At 41.6% G+C, this 16,643-nt stretch overlaps 1 protein-coding gene across 7 annotated transcripts in view; it reads left to right on the top strand.

Annotated features, from left to right (window-relative positions):
- The window catches only part of USF3 (upstream transcription factor family member 3), a 28,002-nt gene continuing 11,359 nt past the window's right edge, over window positions 1–16,643 (top strand). The window contains exons 1-6 of one of the 7 annotated variants that reach the window (XM_075034425.1): window positions 8,567–9,064; window positions 10,047–10,231; window positions 11,685–11,757; window positions 12,789–12,923; window positions 13,795–13,859; window positions 16,086–16,114. In XM_075034425.1, the coding sequence (XP_074890526.1) occupies window positions 13,813–13,859; window positions 16,086–16,114 (76 nt within the window). In that variant the 5' untranslated portion in view covers window positions 8,567–9,064; window positions 10,047–10,231; window positions 11,685–11,757; window positions 12,789–12,923; window positions 13,795–13,812. Of the gene's footprint in view, window positions 132–8,566; window positions 9,065–10,046; window positions 10,232–11,186; window positions 11,235–11,684; window positions 11,762–12,788; window positions 12,924–13,794; window positions 13,860–16,085; window positions 16,115–16,643 lie in introns of those variants that run through there. The other 6 variants (XM_075034422.1, XM_075034424.1, XM_075034426.1 and 3 more) reach the window with 6 other exon arrangements.

Below are 16,643 nucleotides of genomic sequence, written 5' to 3'. Positions count from 1 at the left end.
CGGAGGGAGGAGGGGGGGGTGAGTGAAGCTCTGAGTGAAGGCAGCGGCGGAGCGCTGGGTGACACGGGGTGTCCGCCCGGAGGATGGTCCCCGCCGTGGGGCTGCCGCCTCTCGGCCCCCCCAGCCCTCCTGTGAGTGCCGGGCGTTACGGCGGGGGGCTCAGAGCGGGAGCCTGGGGAGGGGGAGGAGGAAGGGCGGGACGGGGGAACCGCCGACCGCCGCCTTCGGGCCTCCTCACCCGCCGGTCGGAGCACCGGGCTGGGCCGGTGGCCCCTTTGTCTGTCAGGAAATCTTTGTGTGGGCCCGACCCGGCCCGGGAAAGGAATCGGGAGCTGAAATAAGGCCAAGGGGAAGCGGTTGGAAGAGCGCGGGCGGCCCTTTTGTGGTGGGGGTTGCTCGCTGCCCACCCGTCTTCCCGCCTCGGGTGTTCCTGCAGGCACCGCCGCCGTGGTGGCGGTGGTGATGGTGGTGGTGGCGGTCGGGTTGTTGGGGTTTTTTGTGCTCCGCGGAAGTTTTGTTGCTTCGGTGGTGAGGGTTGGCAGCTTCCCCGCCTGGCGTGGATGGGGTCTGGAGGTGCTGGTGCGTGTGTGGCCGGGGAGAGCGTAAAGGTGAAGGCGGTTGGGGTTTGGAGAGCCGGCGTGTTTTTATCGTTTTGAAATGTTGGTGGTCTGAGGTCGTTGGCCCTCAATCGACGTTCAGAAAGTTAGCTTCGGAGAGAGCAAAACGCGGGCACGGTTTCTCAACCGTAACGTCTTTTCGGCGTAGTGCAGGATGGAGAATGTACAGTGCATCACCTCTGTGTGCTCCTGTTGTGTGACATCTCGACCTGGAAGTTAGTCAGCTTCAGAGTACAGTGCAAAAGTCCAGCGCAAAAGTCCAGCTTTTCTTATTTAGAATTCGGTCCCTGGAAACCTGATTTTTCCTGTTGGGTGTGTTTTCAGCTTGGTCTCCTAAGCAAAGGCAGCTTATGGACACGCTCTGTCTATTCCAGTCTTCGCCTAGTAATTGTAGCTCTCTGGCCAATTTCAGTCAAATCTGCCAGCGACAGAAAGACACTGAAGTCTTCAGTTTCATGGAAATCAACATCTGATAAATGCAGAAGATCACAATTATTGCTCACACCAAGGGCAGGGCACCTAGAATCCAGCTTCTTGTGACAGGCAGCGTGGGTGAACTGAGTCCCATCAGCATACACGTGGCTGAATACAGCAGTAGCACACGATGTCATTTGTCCAGGGAAAAGGTGGAAGTAAGGCGAAGAAGAAGGGAATAGTGATGTGTTGAGTCACTGGCCATAAGCACATAGAAAATCACGCATCTTTATTTTTGCCTTTCACATAATAGCTTGGCCTTCTATTAGACTCCACCCAAACATACAATTATTAAATACTTTTAGCAGAGGTAGCTTAATGATTGCACAGCTAAGCATTCAGAAGTCAGGTAATGCAATAGCTTGGTTTGGAAGCATGATTTAAGCTTTGCTTTTTTATATGCAATGCATTGGGACAATCTTATTTACGTGATTACATTGTGTGGCACTTTAACAAACTGCAGAGTATTGTTTGTCAGTCATGAATTGTGTGCAGTAATCAGACAAACAGGAAGGAAGAAACTTCCTATGGGGAAATATTATTATAAGGATTTAGAATTTTTGATTTTAACTTTCAATTAGTGCCATAATAATAATTCGTAGGTACATTTTGGCATGAAATAGATTTGACAACTGAAAATACATTTGTCATTGAATGGGAAATAAGCCTAGAAAATGCTCATGTTGTGAGCATGATTTTGAGATGCATGTATTCAAAATAACGTATTGGGTATGTGAAGCAGTATGAGAATGTTGCAAACTTTGAAGTATTTGGATATTACTTATTCCCTTAGAGACTTACTTATTCCCTTAGGTTATGGACACATGGGAAGATTTTAATGGAGTAGGTGAAAAATGGTGGTGGAACCTGGAGGAGCCTGACAGCTGCAAAGCGATAATTAGGATGTAAGTGCTTGATAGTGGCTTTGCTGCTTTAATTCCTGGTTTTCCAAGTAGTGTTCCCAGGAGCTGACCAGGGACGGACTGAAGTGACTGTCACTCAAGTGGCGCCATGATGTGTGCCTGGCACATGCCTGCTGTGTGTATCACGGACTCTACGTTTGTACCTGAAGTTTAGTTGTAGTCTGAAATTCCAAAGACATCTTATGAGAAAGAAGGCAAAAATTCAGTAAACGTGTTCTGCTTGCACCACTGGCCGAGCTACTCCAGCTGCTTTTCACCTTGTCTCTTCTTGGGTGAACATAGAGGATGCTTTCTTCTTTTTTAAAAGGGAGGAATTAAAGAGCTACTTTTATGTGGGTTGTTTTGGTGGTGGTGGTGGTTATTCCCCCCCACCCCATATGCTGAAATCATAAGAACGCCTCCGGCTTCCAGATATTGAACTATAATGAATTAGGCGACAAAGAGATTTGGAATAGTTCCATTCCAAATATTCAAGCATGCTTTTAAATTGCAAAGTGCGTTGGCATAAGGTGTGTGACGTTGTAACCAATCATGTCCAGCTTGGATGTGAATTAATACCGTGTATGGATTGAAGCTGGATACTGCACAGGGTAGAAGAAAGACATAAATACATGAGGAAGTCAAGAGCTGGGACATGCTGGATTTGACAAGAACCATTCTGTTGTTCAATTTTTGTACAGTAGTGCTTGTGTTTTTGTAATAAGTGTTTGGATCCAAGATGGCCTTAAAAATAACTTTGTAAATGACACGTGACTGGGGGGAGGTATAACTAGCGTAGCATTTAATACAAAGGGATGCTCAGTGAATCATCATTGTTTGCATCGTAAGAACTTGTAAAAAATATCACGAAGTCTATGCCACTTTGAAGGACAGTGAGTAAGCATCACAGCACATTGTTTCAGCTGAGACAGTTTTCAATTAAATAACAGTATTGAACATTGGCCCTGATTATCAAAACGCCAGCGGTGTGCCTAGCTGTGTGTACAAACCAGGTGTTCAAGTGACAATGGATATGTAAAATGTGTGCATGCATAGCATCTGACAGCTTTGATGTTCCTAATCATTTCATAATGGGTCTAGTTATAATTGTCAGGCTTCTGAAGAAAGGTTATACTTGTCTCCAGCCTGAAGGGCTGCTCACCCATAGTAATGCCAGTCACTTTATAACTTAGTTCCTGTGCTAGCATTCTTCATCTCTGTCATGTTTGTGACTCCTTTATTCAAGTTAACATCCCTCAGGAACATGTTCTCCTATTATGAAGGGTATCAATCATAACGTGAGTGGTGTGTGTGTGTTCTGGAAAGTGGAGTGAAAACATCTCAGGTTGAATGGTTGAGCAGTAGGGCTTCCTTTGTTTCAGATTGCAGTAATACGTGTAAAGTCACAACTCGCTGATTAAGAAACATTGTGCAGTGCCTGGTTTGTGTAATGCTAACCTAACTTGCTGGTTAAAATACAGTTCCAGCTTTTATATGTGCATATTGTGTGTCCAAAGTTTACTTTGATTTTACCTCACAAGTGTAGCACTGTTGTCATGCTCTGAGTAAGCACAAAAGTGATTCTACTGTGTGCACAGGATTGACAAATTTTGTGTAAACTCAGTTTGTTTGTAAACTCGGTTTGTTTCCTGTATGAAAAGCTATGGCATTAGGCTTTGAAAGTGAATGAGTTACGTCTGCAACCATGACATATGACAGCAATCTTTTACATCAGCGGTGCTGTGTGCCATTGTGATTCAGATAAGAACAAAGTACCAGACTGCTAAAAATGTTTCATGCTTCCTGTTAACAAGTGCCTTTCTGACCCAGTTACCTGCACTTCTGTCAGGTTAATTGACTGAGATGAAGACCATGAAGTGAGATCAATGCCATCTAAAAGCACATCTCAGTCATGCCGGTACTCTGATACCAAAATGAGTTCTTTGTGGTCCATCTCTAGTGACGCTGGAATGATCAGAGTATGTATGTATTAACTTTTAGGTCTAAATGCAGATCTTGTGATCTGAAAGTCGTTGTTGTGGTGGGCAGTGCAATGAGGAGATTATTGAACACGTTGTTTTTTAGGCTGCTGATACTATTAAAAGCAGTGTAAAGGTATTATGGGAGGAGAGCTTAACTTTAAAGTTTTGTTTCTTCTGCAAATTACTGAAGATTAAAGTGAAAATAATGTTGTCCATTTGGGGTGTCTGCCTGCATCTGTAGTCTGTAATGAGTGGTTGGCTTAAGGGACGCTTAATTCATGCCAGCCTTCGACCTTTGAAGTTGGACTCTGCTTTGCTTTCATGCATCAGTGAAGTTGTTAGCTAGAAATTGATTGAACACAAATCTTGGATGGGCTGGAAATTGCCTTCTGCTCTGTCCTACAGCCCTTCTTACTCATTTACTACAATGATAAAATGGTGCTAGCCCAACACTGAGCAACTCCAAATCAGCAACAAGAGAAGGAACACCAGTTCATTTTTTCGGTATTGGAGGATCCATGATATTCAGAGATGCTGCTTAAATATTGTGTATCTGTAGTTTAAATGCTTGATTCTTCTACGTAAGACTCTTGCTTGCTGTAAATTCTGAGGCTTCCTGTGTGGTTGGAGAAGTTTAACTAGTTTTGGCATCATCTCAGGTCATACTTCCACAAACATTAAGCCAGCACTGCCACTGCATGAAGCACCCTTGTACCAACATAAGCAGTTTCAGTGTACTTGTTTGGGAGTGGGGGATCTCTTTCTGATCCTTTTGCAGAGTAAATTTTAAGTCGAAGTAATGTTCTTGTCTGGCTTCCTGTGTGAGTGCCAGTGAAGTGGGGGAGAGGCGACATCTTTCAGCATTATTTTGGAGTAGGTGGGACAGTAGGGAAGGGTAACCATCTTACAGATTTTCTTATATTGCTATAAGGGCAATTTGTTAACTAAGGAAATGTAGGTAGCTAGTTTAGCATATGTTGCAGTGTAACTCATTGACTCTGTTAGCATTCAGATTTGATAAAGCAGTTAATACAAGCAAAAAAATTTCTTTTGCAGTGCATCAGGTTTCAACTGTTAGTTGCCTTTCAGAACGCTGTGTAGCTTACATCTCAACATAAGGAGAGCTGGGTTGAAAACAGGTTGAATGTCCGGGCCCGGAGGATGGTGATCAGTGGCATGAAGCCTAGCTGGAGGCCAGTGCTGTACCCCAGGGATCAATTCTGGGTCCAATCCTGTTTAACATCTTCATTAGTGATCTTGGATGGTGGGACAGAGTGGGCCGTCAGCAAGTTTGCTGATGACACCAAACTGGGAGGAGCGGCTGGTACACCGGAGGGTCGTGCTGCCATCCAGAGGGACCTCAACAGGCTGGAGAAATGGGCTGACAGGAAGGAACCTCATGCAGTTCAACAAGGGCAAGGGTAAAGTCCTCTGCCTGGGGAAGAAAAACTCAATGCACCGATATATGCTGGGAGTCACCCAGCTGGGAAGCAGCTTGGCAGAAAAGGACCTGAGGGTCCCAGTGGGCACCGGGTTAAACATGAACCAACAACGTGCCCTTGTGGCAAAGGTGGTGGACAGTATCCTGGGCTGCATTAGACAAAGTATTGCCAGCAGGTCAAGGGAGGTGATCCCTCCACTGTACTCGGCACTGGTGAGGCCACACCAGGAGTCCTGTGGCCAGTTCTGGGTCCCCCAGTACAAGACAGATGGACATACTGGAGAGAGTCCAGTGAAGGGCCACAAAGATGATTAAGGTACTGGAGCATCTCTTATCTTAGGAGAGGCTGAGGGAGCTGGGACTGTTCAGTCTGGGGAAGAGAAAGCTCAGGGGGATCTCATCAATGTGTATAAACACCTGAAGGAAGAATGCAAAGAGCCAGGCTCTTTTCAGTGGTGCCCAGTGACAGGACCAGAGGCAATGGGCACAAACTGGAATGCAGGAGGCTCCATCTGAACATCAGGAAACACTTTCTTACTGTGAAGGTGACCCAGCACCGAAGCAGGTTGCGCAGGGAGGTTGTGGAGTCTCTATCCTTGGAGATACTCAAAAGCCATCTGGATGTGGTCCTGGGCAACTGGCTGTAGGTGGCCTGGCTTAGGCAGGGAGAGGTTGGACCAGATGACCTTAATTTGTACTTAATGACTTACATCTGAAAAGGTGAATTAAAAAAATTGTCACGTAAACTCTCTGGATGCCCTGCACGTTTCAGTTCTAGGATATTTTGCGCTACTTGTTGGTTAGGGTCATAAGGACAGAGCAGCAACTCAGGTTAGCATGTGTCTGTGTGTCTGGCATAGCTGTCAGAGAATCACTTGATACCTCCTCAAGACCATACGCAGTTTTATAAACAGACTATGTGAGGATCCTTTGTAGTTGCAGAACAAAAAAGAGCTCAGGTTAAAACCAAAAAATGAAGCAGAGAATAGTATTCTGACCATGTCATTGTGGCCAAAATGAAAGCTTTTATGTTTTGATTCTAAATTGGTTATCAAGCCCTGTGATGAAGTACTGTTCTTTGAATAGAGATTTTATTTGGAGATAAGGTCATGTCAGAAAGCAGAATTAGACTGGCTCTTGATGAAGCTGTAGCTTCTACATTTGTCCAGTCGGTCTGTGGTGTTTCAAATACAGCTTTTGTACGTGGATGGCTTCCTCAGTTCCAAATAATCATCTTGGTCCCCGTATTCAGAGACCACAACGACTTACGTGTTACAGCTTGTTTCAGGAAAAAATAAATTATTTCTTTTTTAGGCAATGTGCTGCCAGCAAGGTTTGGCTCACCAACAGATGCTCTTGCACCGGAGTGGTAGCACGCATAGCCTCAGCCATGGTACGGGCAATCTTTGTCCTCTAATAGACCTTATAGCAGCCTTCCAGCACCTAAAGGGGGCCTACGAAAAACCTGGAGAGGGACTTTTTACAAGGGCATGTAGTGATAGGACAAGGGGTAATGGCTTTAAATGGAAAGAGGGTACATTTAGATTAGATGTAAGGAAGAGGTTCTTTACTGTGAGGGTGGTGAGGCACTGGAACAGGTTGCCTGGAGAAGTTGTGGATGCCCCATCCCTGGCAGTGTTCAAGGCCAGGTTGGATGGGGCTTTGAGCAACCTGGTCTAGTGGAAGGTGTCCCTGCCCATGGCAGGGGGGTTGGAGCGAGGTGATCTTTAAGGTCCCGTCCAACCCAAACCATTCTATGATTCTACAGGTAGCCTAACCCACATAGAGATGACAACCTGTTTATAGGAGGCAGTTGTCTGCAGTCCCCTTTGTATCCACTTAGCTTTCATCATCAGAACAGACTTCTTGGCTCCTTTGTCAAGCATAACATAATTAGATATGTATCTTCTATTTGAAAATAATTTTCTATTTTGAAGCGCACTGCAGATCACTGGGCATTCAAAACCAGGGAGATGAGCACTGTCTTGCAACTTAGAGACGTTCCTCATACTTTCTCACTTCCTTCATGAAATTGGTATGCGGTAACTTGTGAATCTCAACAAAATACATGAAGAGCATGGGGATTGTGAGGATTTCCCTGGTCGTTGCTTTCCGATTTCCTAAAGAAAACAGTAATGCTCCCCTTATTTTGATCTGAAGTCGCTGAGGACACTCTTTGGGGTGACAGCTCTGGTCTTGGTGATTCTAGCTTGTGGACTGATTGTGTAATTACAGCACTTCACCTCCGAAATGCCTGCTTCCACTTAACAATTCATCCAGACCACAGGAGATAGTTCACTTAGGCATCTTCCTTTGCTAGCACTGTGTGGCACTTCGGTCTGTTGTACCAAGGTTGTCTGCACAATGTGTGAGGGTGGCAGCAGCTCACATCTGGATGCAAAATGTCTAGAGATACCTGTCCTTAAATAGTTTTCAGAACATCATCAGCAAGTAAGAGACTTGGTTCAGTAGACATGATCTCTCTCTCTCTCTCTCTGCCCCTCCTCTAAGGTTTAAAAGTAAATGAGGCCTTACTAACCTAGGATGATTTGAGGGGCAACAGAGGTAGAGCAAGAAGAATAAACATGAGAGGTGGATCTTTAGGTGATTAATAGGGAAGTTTCTTTTTTTTCCTGAAGTTTCTTAAACAGATCTGGTCAGGATTTCTCAAAACGACCCTACAACTATGCTGTCCTGAAACTGCATGTTAGTAAAAGGTCACGAGCAATTATGTCTTTAATATTACAAAATTTATAAATGAAAACAAAAACTAATGTAGATATGAGGGAATATCACTTGAGTGATGACCCTGCTTCTTCCTCCAATGCTGTTATTTAAAAAAAAAAAAAAAAAAAAGAGGAAGTTTTCTTTCTAGTTCTCTTGCATGTTCTTGTATAATAGCCTTACTGAAACTTTATTGCTTTAAGTCAGCAGGAGGGAAAATACTGATGTATTTGAGCTTAGGTAGTACAAACAAAAGAGGTAAAGAAAAAAACTCTAAAAGCAGTGAAGTTGTTTTCCGTCCATTGTTATTTGCAGACACCTTAAAAAGAAGTGGCTTGTGTAACAAGTTTTAGCTTATTGGCATTGGGTTTTCTTTTCTTAACTTTTGCAGAAGCTCTGGGAACAGTCTGGCTGCCCTAGGAAACTGTCAGCTGGTTTGCATCGGGAATGTGTATTCTGTGAAAAGTCAAGGTAGCTCTCTCCTGCCCTTTTATCCCTCGTACATCTTCCTTGGCAAAAGGTGGTGTATGTTGTGACCAGTCTGACGCCAGCTGGTCAGCCAGCGCGTACCTGCTACTGAGCTGGTCACAGACCCCAGCGGTATCCTGACGCTTACCTGCGGTGTCAGCACTTCTCCTTCTCTGCTCAGTCTCAGTTTTTGTAAACATCTGGGAACTTCATGTCTTTTGAGAGGTTTCATTTAGTTTGGTCGGTGGGCCCAGCTGTTGTTGTGAGTGGGTGGATGAAGAGACATGGTGCAGTAACAAGGAAACCTTGGTTTCTTCAGAAACCAAACTGAAAGATATCAAAGGGATTTTTACTCTTACCAGGAAAAACAGTCCTTTTCAACTTCCTGTACAGTCGTCTTAACAGGTTACTTCTGTACGCAAAAGTAGTTGGTATACATAGGTAACAATCACAAAGGTAAGCTTTTGAGTTTCATTTCCTGCAGTCATTTTATTAGGTAAATGCAAAACTAGAATAGAATTGTTTCAAGGGAGAATAAAGAAAGGGCAGTAAATTGTGTCTTTTTATCTCAAGGGCACCTTGCTTGTGATTAAAAGCTTGGATTAAGTCCCTGGTTGAAGCTAGCCTGGTTGTAAAACATGCATGGAAGACTGCAAAAGAGAGTTCCAGCAGTCACTTGGATGAAGAGGACACTGTCTTGCAGGAAAAAAAAAATACAGCATTTGAGTAGTTATTATCTATGCCTTGGAATTGATCTTAGCTGTAAATCACGGCTAACTACGAGGTGTGCAAAACTAGTAAGAAATGTGAGATTGTAGCAATGTAACTGCGTAAGCTTGCTGAAGTATTTTAAGAGAAAGAAAGATTTGGACTGTTGGTAGTTTTACAGATTATGTGTAGCTGCATATTAAAAAGATTATTTCTGCCTCATGCAGAAGAATAGAATACCTTTACTAATTTGAGGAAGATTGTTTTGTACAGCCAAAGATAACAGATTGGAAGAATTATTTTCTTTTTCAAAATGAGTATTAAGTTTGGGAACACTTCCTAAATAAAGAGTGAAAACTTAATGTCAAATAAAATATCCAAACTAATTTTTTCTTGAAAAGTTAAATCTGCTGAGTGCATATGTTTTGAAGAAAAGGTTTCATAAAATAAGTTGCTGAATAATAGCTGCAAAGATAGGTGGTAGACAAGAATTGAAACAACTTGGTTTTGAGTTTTTTACCCTACTTTTTTAGAACTATAGAGGAGATTAAATTATGTTAAACTTCAGTCTTTAGAAAACAAAATATCTTTTCATTTTGGAGGATGACATTGCATTTAAATTAAAATCAGTATTTCAGGTTGACATTGTAAGAGCTATAAACTACATAAACCTCGAGGGAACCTTGGTACTAAATAAATATAAATGTTGAATTGCTTCTCCTTCATCTAGCTAAAGAATTTGGAATTTGCTACATTCTCTCTGCAGAAGATATTCAGCTGAGTCAAGTGTGTGTATTTCATGAGTGGACTTAAAATACGTTTGCCCCTGAGCTTATAAAGCAAATACATGTCTTCTGCTTTAGAGAATCAGTGAAGGAATCTCTCCATGAAGAAGTATTACTTGACATGGAAGAGGTAAAGAGAAACCCATTGTTAAAGCTCTGGTGATACCACAGCTGCGAGGAAGAAATGGAGACTGTAAACATTGTTCCTCAGCCCGCAGAACTGTCCACCTAGGCAGGTTTTTGGGTTTGGGTTTTTCTCATTCACAGAGCCCCTATTTTCAGTAGCTCTCAAGAATACCACCTTCCTGGTATTGCCAGCTCTAACTGTTTTGGGGTGTATCAAGTAAAATGCAAAGGGTTTTGTCCTTACAGAATAAGAATAGGAAAAAACATGGCTTCAGTTCACCATGTTTCTTACAGTACAATCTATCAGTAGAAACCCCAGAGTTGTATACAAGTGCTGTTTAACAAACTTAAGCACCTCTTTTCAGTTAGAAAACCAGAACTTGAAATTAACTGGTTAATTAGATGAAGTGTACAACCTTGCTTTTCCTTATTGGTCCCACAATACTTCTTTGAAACTTTTGGGGAAACATTCGTTGAATGGTAAACTTTGATAAACTTCACTTAAAGTAATTCTACAGTAAAGCAAAGTTAGAATAATATTCATTGCATTCCTGTGCCCTGCCTTCTATATGAAATGGGCTGTATATCCCAGTAGAGCTGAAGCATATCCAATACAAACTTAAAGCTGTTTACGTTTGTGAGGTTTATACGCTCAATGTGGTAGCATCAGGCTTGAAATGTGCAGGGAATGCATCACTTGGAAGAAGCTTAGTGACATCATTGCGTGATAGCTGGCCGTCTAAATTCACATTAATGCCTTCTTTATTAAATACACTGTAATACAGAAATACTCCTTTGGTTCTGAAATTGTATAAATTTGTAAGATTAAAAAAATATGGTTGCTTGGTGAATGCATTAGTCTTTCAAAAATGTTAAGTTCTTCAAAATTATGACCTCTTTAATCTTTTTGCTCTGATTGCTAGCATACTTGCTGTGGTCTAGTAATGCCCAATAACAGGTACATCAACTCTGTCCTTACAGATGGTGCAGAAAAGTCAAGAAACAGGGTACGTGACTGCCACACGATGCAATCCAGCATCTTCCTTTTTCTATGCATGATGTTTGTGAGCTTTGCTGTACCAGAACTATGTCCACATACTCTGTGCTCACATCCTTACCTCACTAAACAGAAACAGTACTGTATACGCTAAATTAAAGGACACCCTGAATAGCTATTTTACCTGATACACAAGGTATTGTCTTAATGATGGATATATGAGAGCGTAGCATTACTGGCTAGCTGCTCTGTTTCTCCTGTCTTTACTGGTAGCCTTAATGGATATAGATTCTGCTGGGCTGCTTTGACACAACTGAAAAAAAACCACTGAAACAAGGTGTGCTGACCTCAGTCTCTCAATGTATGTGTGAGCATCTGTCTGGTTGCCAATAGTGTAAAAGATGGCTGGGCTCTAACCAGATTTACTTTTTTTTTTTTTTTTTTTTTTTTAAATAATCAGAATCGCACGCCTGCTAAACTCTCCCAGCTAGCCCCTTCATCATCACCTGATACAATGAATGCATCTAGAGTAAGTGAGTAAGTACTACTGACCATCACCAGCTACACACAGGAGGGATAAGTTATAGATGCCTTGGGTGGAAAACTGGCTTTCCTGGCTTTCAGAGTTGTGAATGTTCGCTAACTTGCAGGACCTTGAGATGCCAACTGGACTAGCCTTACTATGTATAAACAAAAATAAAATTGTTAGCGAATTAAGCAAAATGGATTTAAAGGAGAAGGAATCTGGTTTTAAGCTGAAGTAACACAAGGTAATTTGTAATAGAGTGAATGAAAGGGCTGAAGTTGCACCACTACTTTCTCCCACAGTAAAGGGCTCCATTCACTCTGTCAGGTTTTTTCATAACTTATGCAGAGCATGGTCAGTGAGAATGGAGAAAGCAAAACCTGTGGAGAAATATAAATAGAAAGTGATGCTAGGGAAATCTTTGTGTTTTAGGTAGGCTGTATGTAATGCCCAGTGGACTGGTGGAATGCTGTAACTCGTCTTGGGGGATTGCATCTAATTTTGTGATGGTGTGAACACTGTTGTGTAGGTGGAGGTGTTGAATTAGGTTCCTGAAAACTTCAGGCACTTCAAGTTCCCTAAGCTGGATCTATTAGCAGGATATTGCCTGTTTGCTTTACTTCATGGTTTGCCAACATTTTCTGTGCCTTCACAGGAATAGGTAAAGTACTTAAAGAAGGGATAGAGTGGTCAACAGCATTAGCCCTAATGTTTCTCCTCAGTTAATCTTTACTGAACAAGAGCGCTACGTTCAATTAACCTTTTAGAGTATAAAGACTGGAGAACAGCATCCGAGTTCTGTTCTGGCACAATAAAGATTATTTCTGTTGACTTTACGCACACATACACACAGCCCTTTCCGAAGTGTATGCTTCAGTGCTTTGGGAGCTCTATAGATGGATGGCTTTCTGGTTCGTAATGATTTGATTTTTTTTTTCCTTTTTTTTGATGTCAGTGTCAGTAACGGTAGGCTCGGTTTACATTAAGAACTGCTTGGTGCTGAAAGTTATATTAAAAGCCACCCCCACTTCCTTACAGTACAAACAAACAAACAAAAAAATACCCTAAAGATACGAAGCCTGTTAAAAGAAGCCGATGAGCTTTCCAGGAGGAGCCAGGGAGAGGTGAAGCCACGAGGAGTCTGAGGGCCCATGGGAAGAATTGGAACAACAGGTTGGTTGGTGAGAGAATGAGCAGAAGCATGAAACTAAATACAGAGCTCAGCCTTATCAAAAAACAGATTTTTATTTTTTCCTGTTGTCATCTACAGTATACTTCATGTTACTTGCTCTCTAAAATTCATTCCTCTGGTAGATACACATTTGACCATCACTGACTTAATCTCATCTTTTGGGTTGTTTTTTTTTTTATAATGTTTTTGTTTGTCTAAATACAGGCTACTGCTGTGTTCAAGCTGAGGGCAAGTTAGGTGCAATTTATTAGGCTGGTGTGTATAACTATTTAATAACTTTATTTTTAACTGAATTTTATATATCTGAGAGCATAGGGTGTCACTTTTAGCCATTTTAAGCTTACATTAATCCCATAGCAAGTTTTGTAATTTGCTACATTAATAGCACTCTAAATTTGTATTTAATAAAATGTCCTCATTGTAGCTTGTATTTTGTTTAGCATTCATGATATATGTAGAACTGGGAATTGAATGCATATTCAGTTAGGAAGGGCTGATGAAAGAGAGTTCAGCTGTACCTCCTCCCATTCAAAAAACAATCATATACTCTAATTTTCTTTCTTGCTCCCTTAAAGTAGTTGGGATTATACCTGGTTTTATATTTAAAATACTTGAGGAAATGGAAACCTATTTGTCATAGGCAGCAGGGGTTCACAAAGCACCCCGATAGGTAACATACTTAATTTTTAATGCTCATATGACCAGCTGTTCTACATCAAGCTGATGGACTTGTGCGTACATCATAGTGTGGCCCTGTTCTTGTGGTCAAAGGCAGAACAATGTAATGAATGTTGTGTGCTAAGAATTCAGAAGAGTTCAGGAGTTGTTAATTCCTTCCACAATTTTCTTCAGGCTCTCTTCTCCGAAACCATGCCAGAGATGACAGAAAATGAGACACCTACTAAGAAGCAACATCGGTGAGTTTCTGTGGGAAAATGACTATTTTGTGATTCTGTAGTCTGCGGTCATGTCGCCGTTATGAAGTTTCTAGCTACAAGTTTGGCAGTAAGGGTATTGACAAGAAGTTCTGAGGGTTGACCAGGGTTGATCCAAAAGTTAGGGAACAATGGCTGCAAAACTCCCTTTCTCTCTTTCCCTGTCTATGCCAAATTATTTGTCGAAGACATGTCTACCTGGGCCACCTGGGCAACAGAGATGCTTTGATTATTACACTGACTACTCCAATGTGTATAAAACTGTGTCACCACTCGGTTAGAGTGCAGCCTGTGTTATTGCGGAGACTCCCGGTAGATATTGGGGGGTCACTATACTCATTTTGACAGAGTAATTTAAATCTCTTCCTCAACTCCCAGTGGAATCTGGATCTTAAAATCTCAAATCTCTGCTGGAGCTCAAAATACATTTTGAGGTTGAACAGCAACACTATGACCAACATTTGTAACAAAGTGACTCAGAGCTCATTACAACTTTTCCATGTTTTCATTCCTTTGTAGTAGCATGTTGATCTAATGCCTGATTGGTAGGGGAATCCTTCAGTCCCTAGTTAAATACAGCTTTCATCTTATGGCTAGGTGGCCATGTAGGATATGATTTATGATAAGAAAAGCTCAGAGAGAGCATTGATTTGTCCTACAGAAACTTTTTCAGTCTTCATGGATTTTGTGACTCTTTCTTACCTCACTAGTAGAGTATTTTGGATTCTGTATTGGTAATGGGAATCAAAGTGCAGCTGGGTCTCTCCAGCCTTTATATTCTTGTGCATATTTAGGATATATGATCAATTCTGACTGGCAGAAGATTGTTTAGGGTGTAAGTGGGAGAATTGTTGTTTACTGTAAAATAAGAAACCATTCTAAATGATAGTTTAAATGCATTCCTGTTCTGGTGGCACAAGTTTTCAATGACCAGAAGATTCATCACTTCTTGAATAGTTGTAAAATAGATGTGCAGGCTTCAGTTAGCATTTGTTTGACTTGAAGATGTTAATCTTTAGGCATTATTTTTTAGCAAATGTCTCCAAAGGTCTGACCATCTGCAGTAACATTGCTCTCTTGTAATTGTCATCTAAGTTACTCTAGATGCAGACTACTTCTGGTGAGTTACCAGAAATAAATGTGTATCAACACAAAGCATAAAGGATACATGCCCTATAGTAATCACACGTCATCCACATGTATCTTGCATTCTCACTTCAGATCCCTTGTTACATCTGGACTGTGCTGTAACAGTGGGAAAGGAGAGCAGAAGATGCTGCTCTGCTTTTTGCGCATACTCTAGCCAAATGTCTAGACTGAGAGCGCGTTGCTGGACAGAAATATTTTGAAGGATTCTGCCCCCCCCGCCCCGGAGTATTTCTTTTTCCAGAAAACATGTGCTTTGCTTTACTGTACTTCCTGAAAGCATTTGGCTTACTGCATGTATACAGTACATCTGATTTATATATGTAGAGTACACATTTGGGATTTATTGACTTCCAGCAAAGCAATTTGAGGCATTGCACAATGATTCTGACCTGGTTGTCATCAGTCCAGAAGTCCCAGGTGAACATCTGAAAACAAAGGCAACCCCCACATGCCCAAATTATACCTAGACAAAATTTTGAGGCAATAAAGAACAACAACTGCAGAGGAATGGTAATTCTGTTTTCTCACACAAAGGAAGCATGTTTGATACCAGAAGGTATGGTGTTTGAAGGTAATGTGTCTGGAAAAATCAATTTGCATGGTAACATTTTCTCCTGTTTCATTGATCCAGTGAACATAAAAGCAACATTTCAAACAAAGGCTTAACTACCTTGTTGGTCAGAAATGGAACTAACTTTTTTTAATATTTGGCCTTATTGAACACTGGGAATAGTGTAATAGTTGTCGCTGAACAGAAACATAAAAATCCAGCTCTGCCTTATAAATATGTAACAATAATCAAATGAAGTGTTATGCTGTGCCTTGTTACACTGAAATGGATTTAAGTCTGAACACAAATGGATTTTTGTTAGAAACTATTTAATACCAATGTCTAAGACTAGTCCTTGTGAGTGTGCCTTCTACTATGTTCTTGTTCACAGAGCAGAATATAATATTTAGTATTTTTAGCTGTAATGGAAATAATAAAAGAAATATTTGTTTGTATGCAGATTTTTTTCCTTCTGTTTCACATCACTGTTTTCCCTTTATGCTTCACAGAAAGAAAAACCGTGAGACACATAATGCAGGTAGGAACATTATGCTTTGTTGTTCGGTCTGGAAATAAGCACAGATGCTTTGAACTAGTAAAACGTATTTTGCATGGAGAAGGTTGCTCTGTAGGAATTTACTACACTTTAAAAACCTCACCCTACCAAACACCTTTTTGTGACCTTGTATAGAATATCTTTGCAGAAGGGCTTCTTGATTGTTTCTAGTTTACTGTTTTCCACAGTACAAGATTACAGAGCTTTAGAGGTTCCCTGGATTAGAAATATTCCTGTAGCTTGTCCCTGAGGCACCCACCTGGATGTTGGCATCCCAGAAATCCTGTGCAAATACCGGCTGTATGTTGCGGGAGTTGCATCCCTCAGGCAGCGACTAGTGTCTAGCTCCAATGGCATCTTCTACAAGTAGCAGCAGAAAGATGGACTGGGGAAGAGTCTGACAGGTTTTGGCCTGGTTTATCCTAAGAAATTGATTCCAGTTCTTTTATTAAACAGCACTATTGTGTGGTCCTCACAAACTCAACTGGAAAAAACCACTGAGTAGTTTCCA

Source organism: Buteo buteo, chromosome 8, assembly GCF_964188355.1.
Source record: "Buteo buteo chromosome 8, bButBut1.hap1.1, whole genome shotgun sequence".
NCBI lineage: Eukaryota > Metazoa > Chordata > Aves > Accipitriformes > Accipitridae > Buteo > Buteo buteo.
The sequence above is the reverse complement of the archived record's forward strand: the minus strand, read 5'-3'. Positions and strand labels throughout refer to the sequence as shown.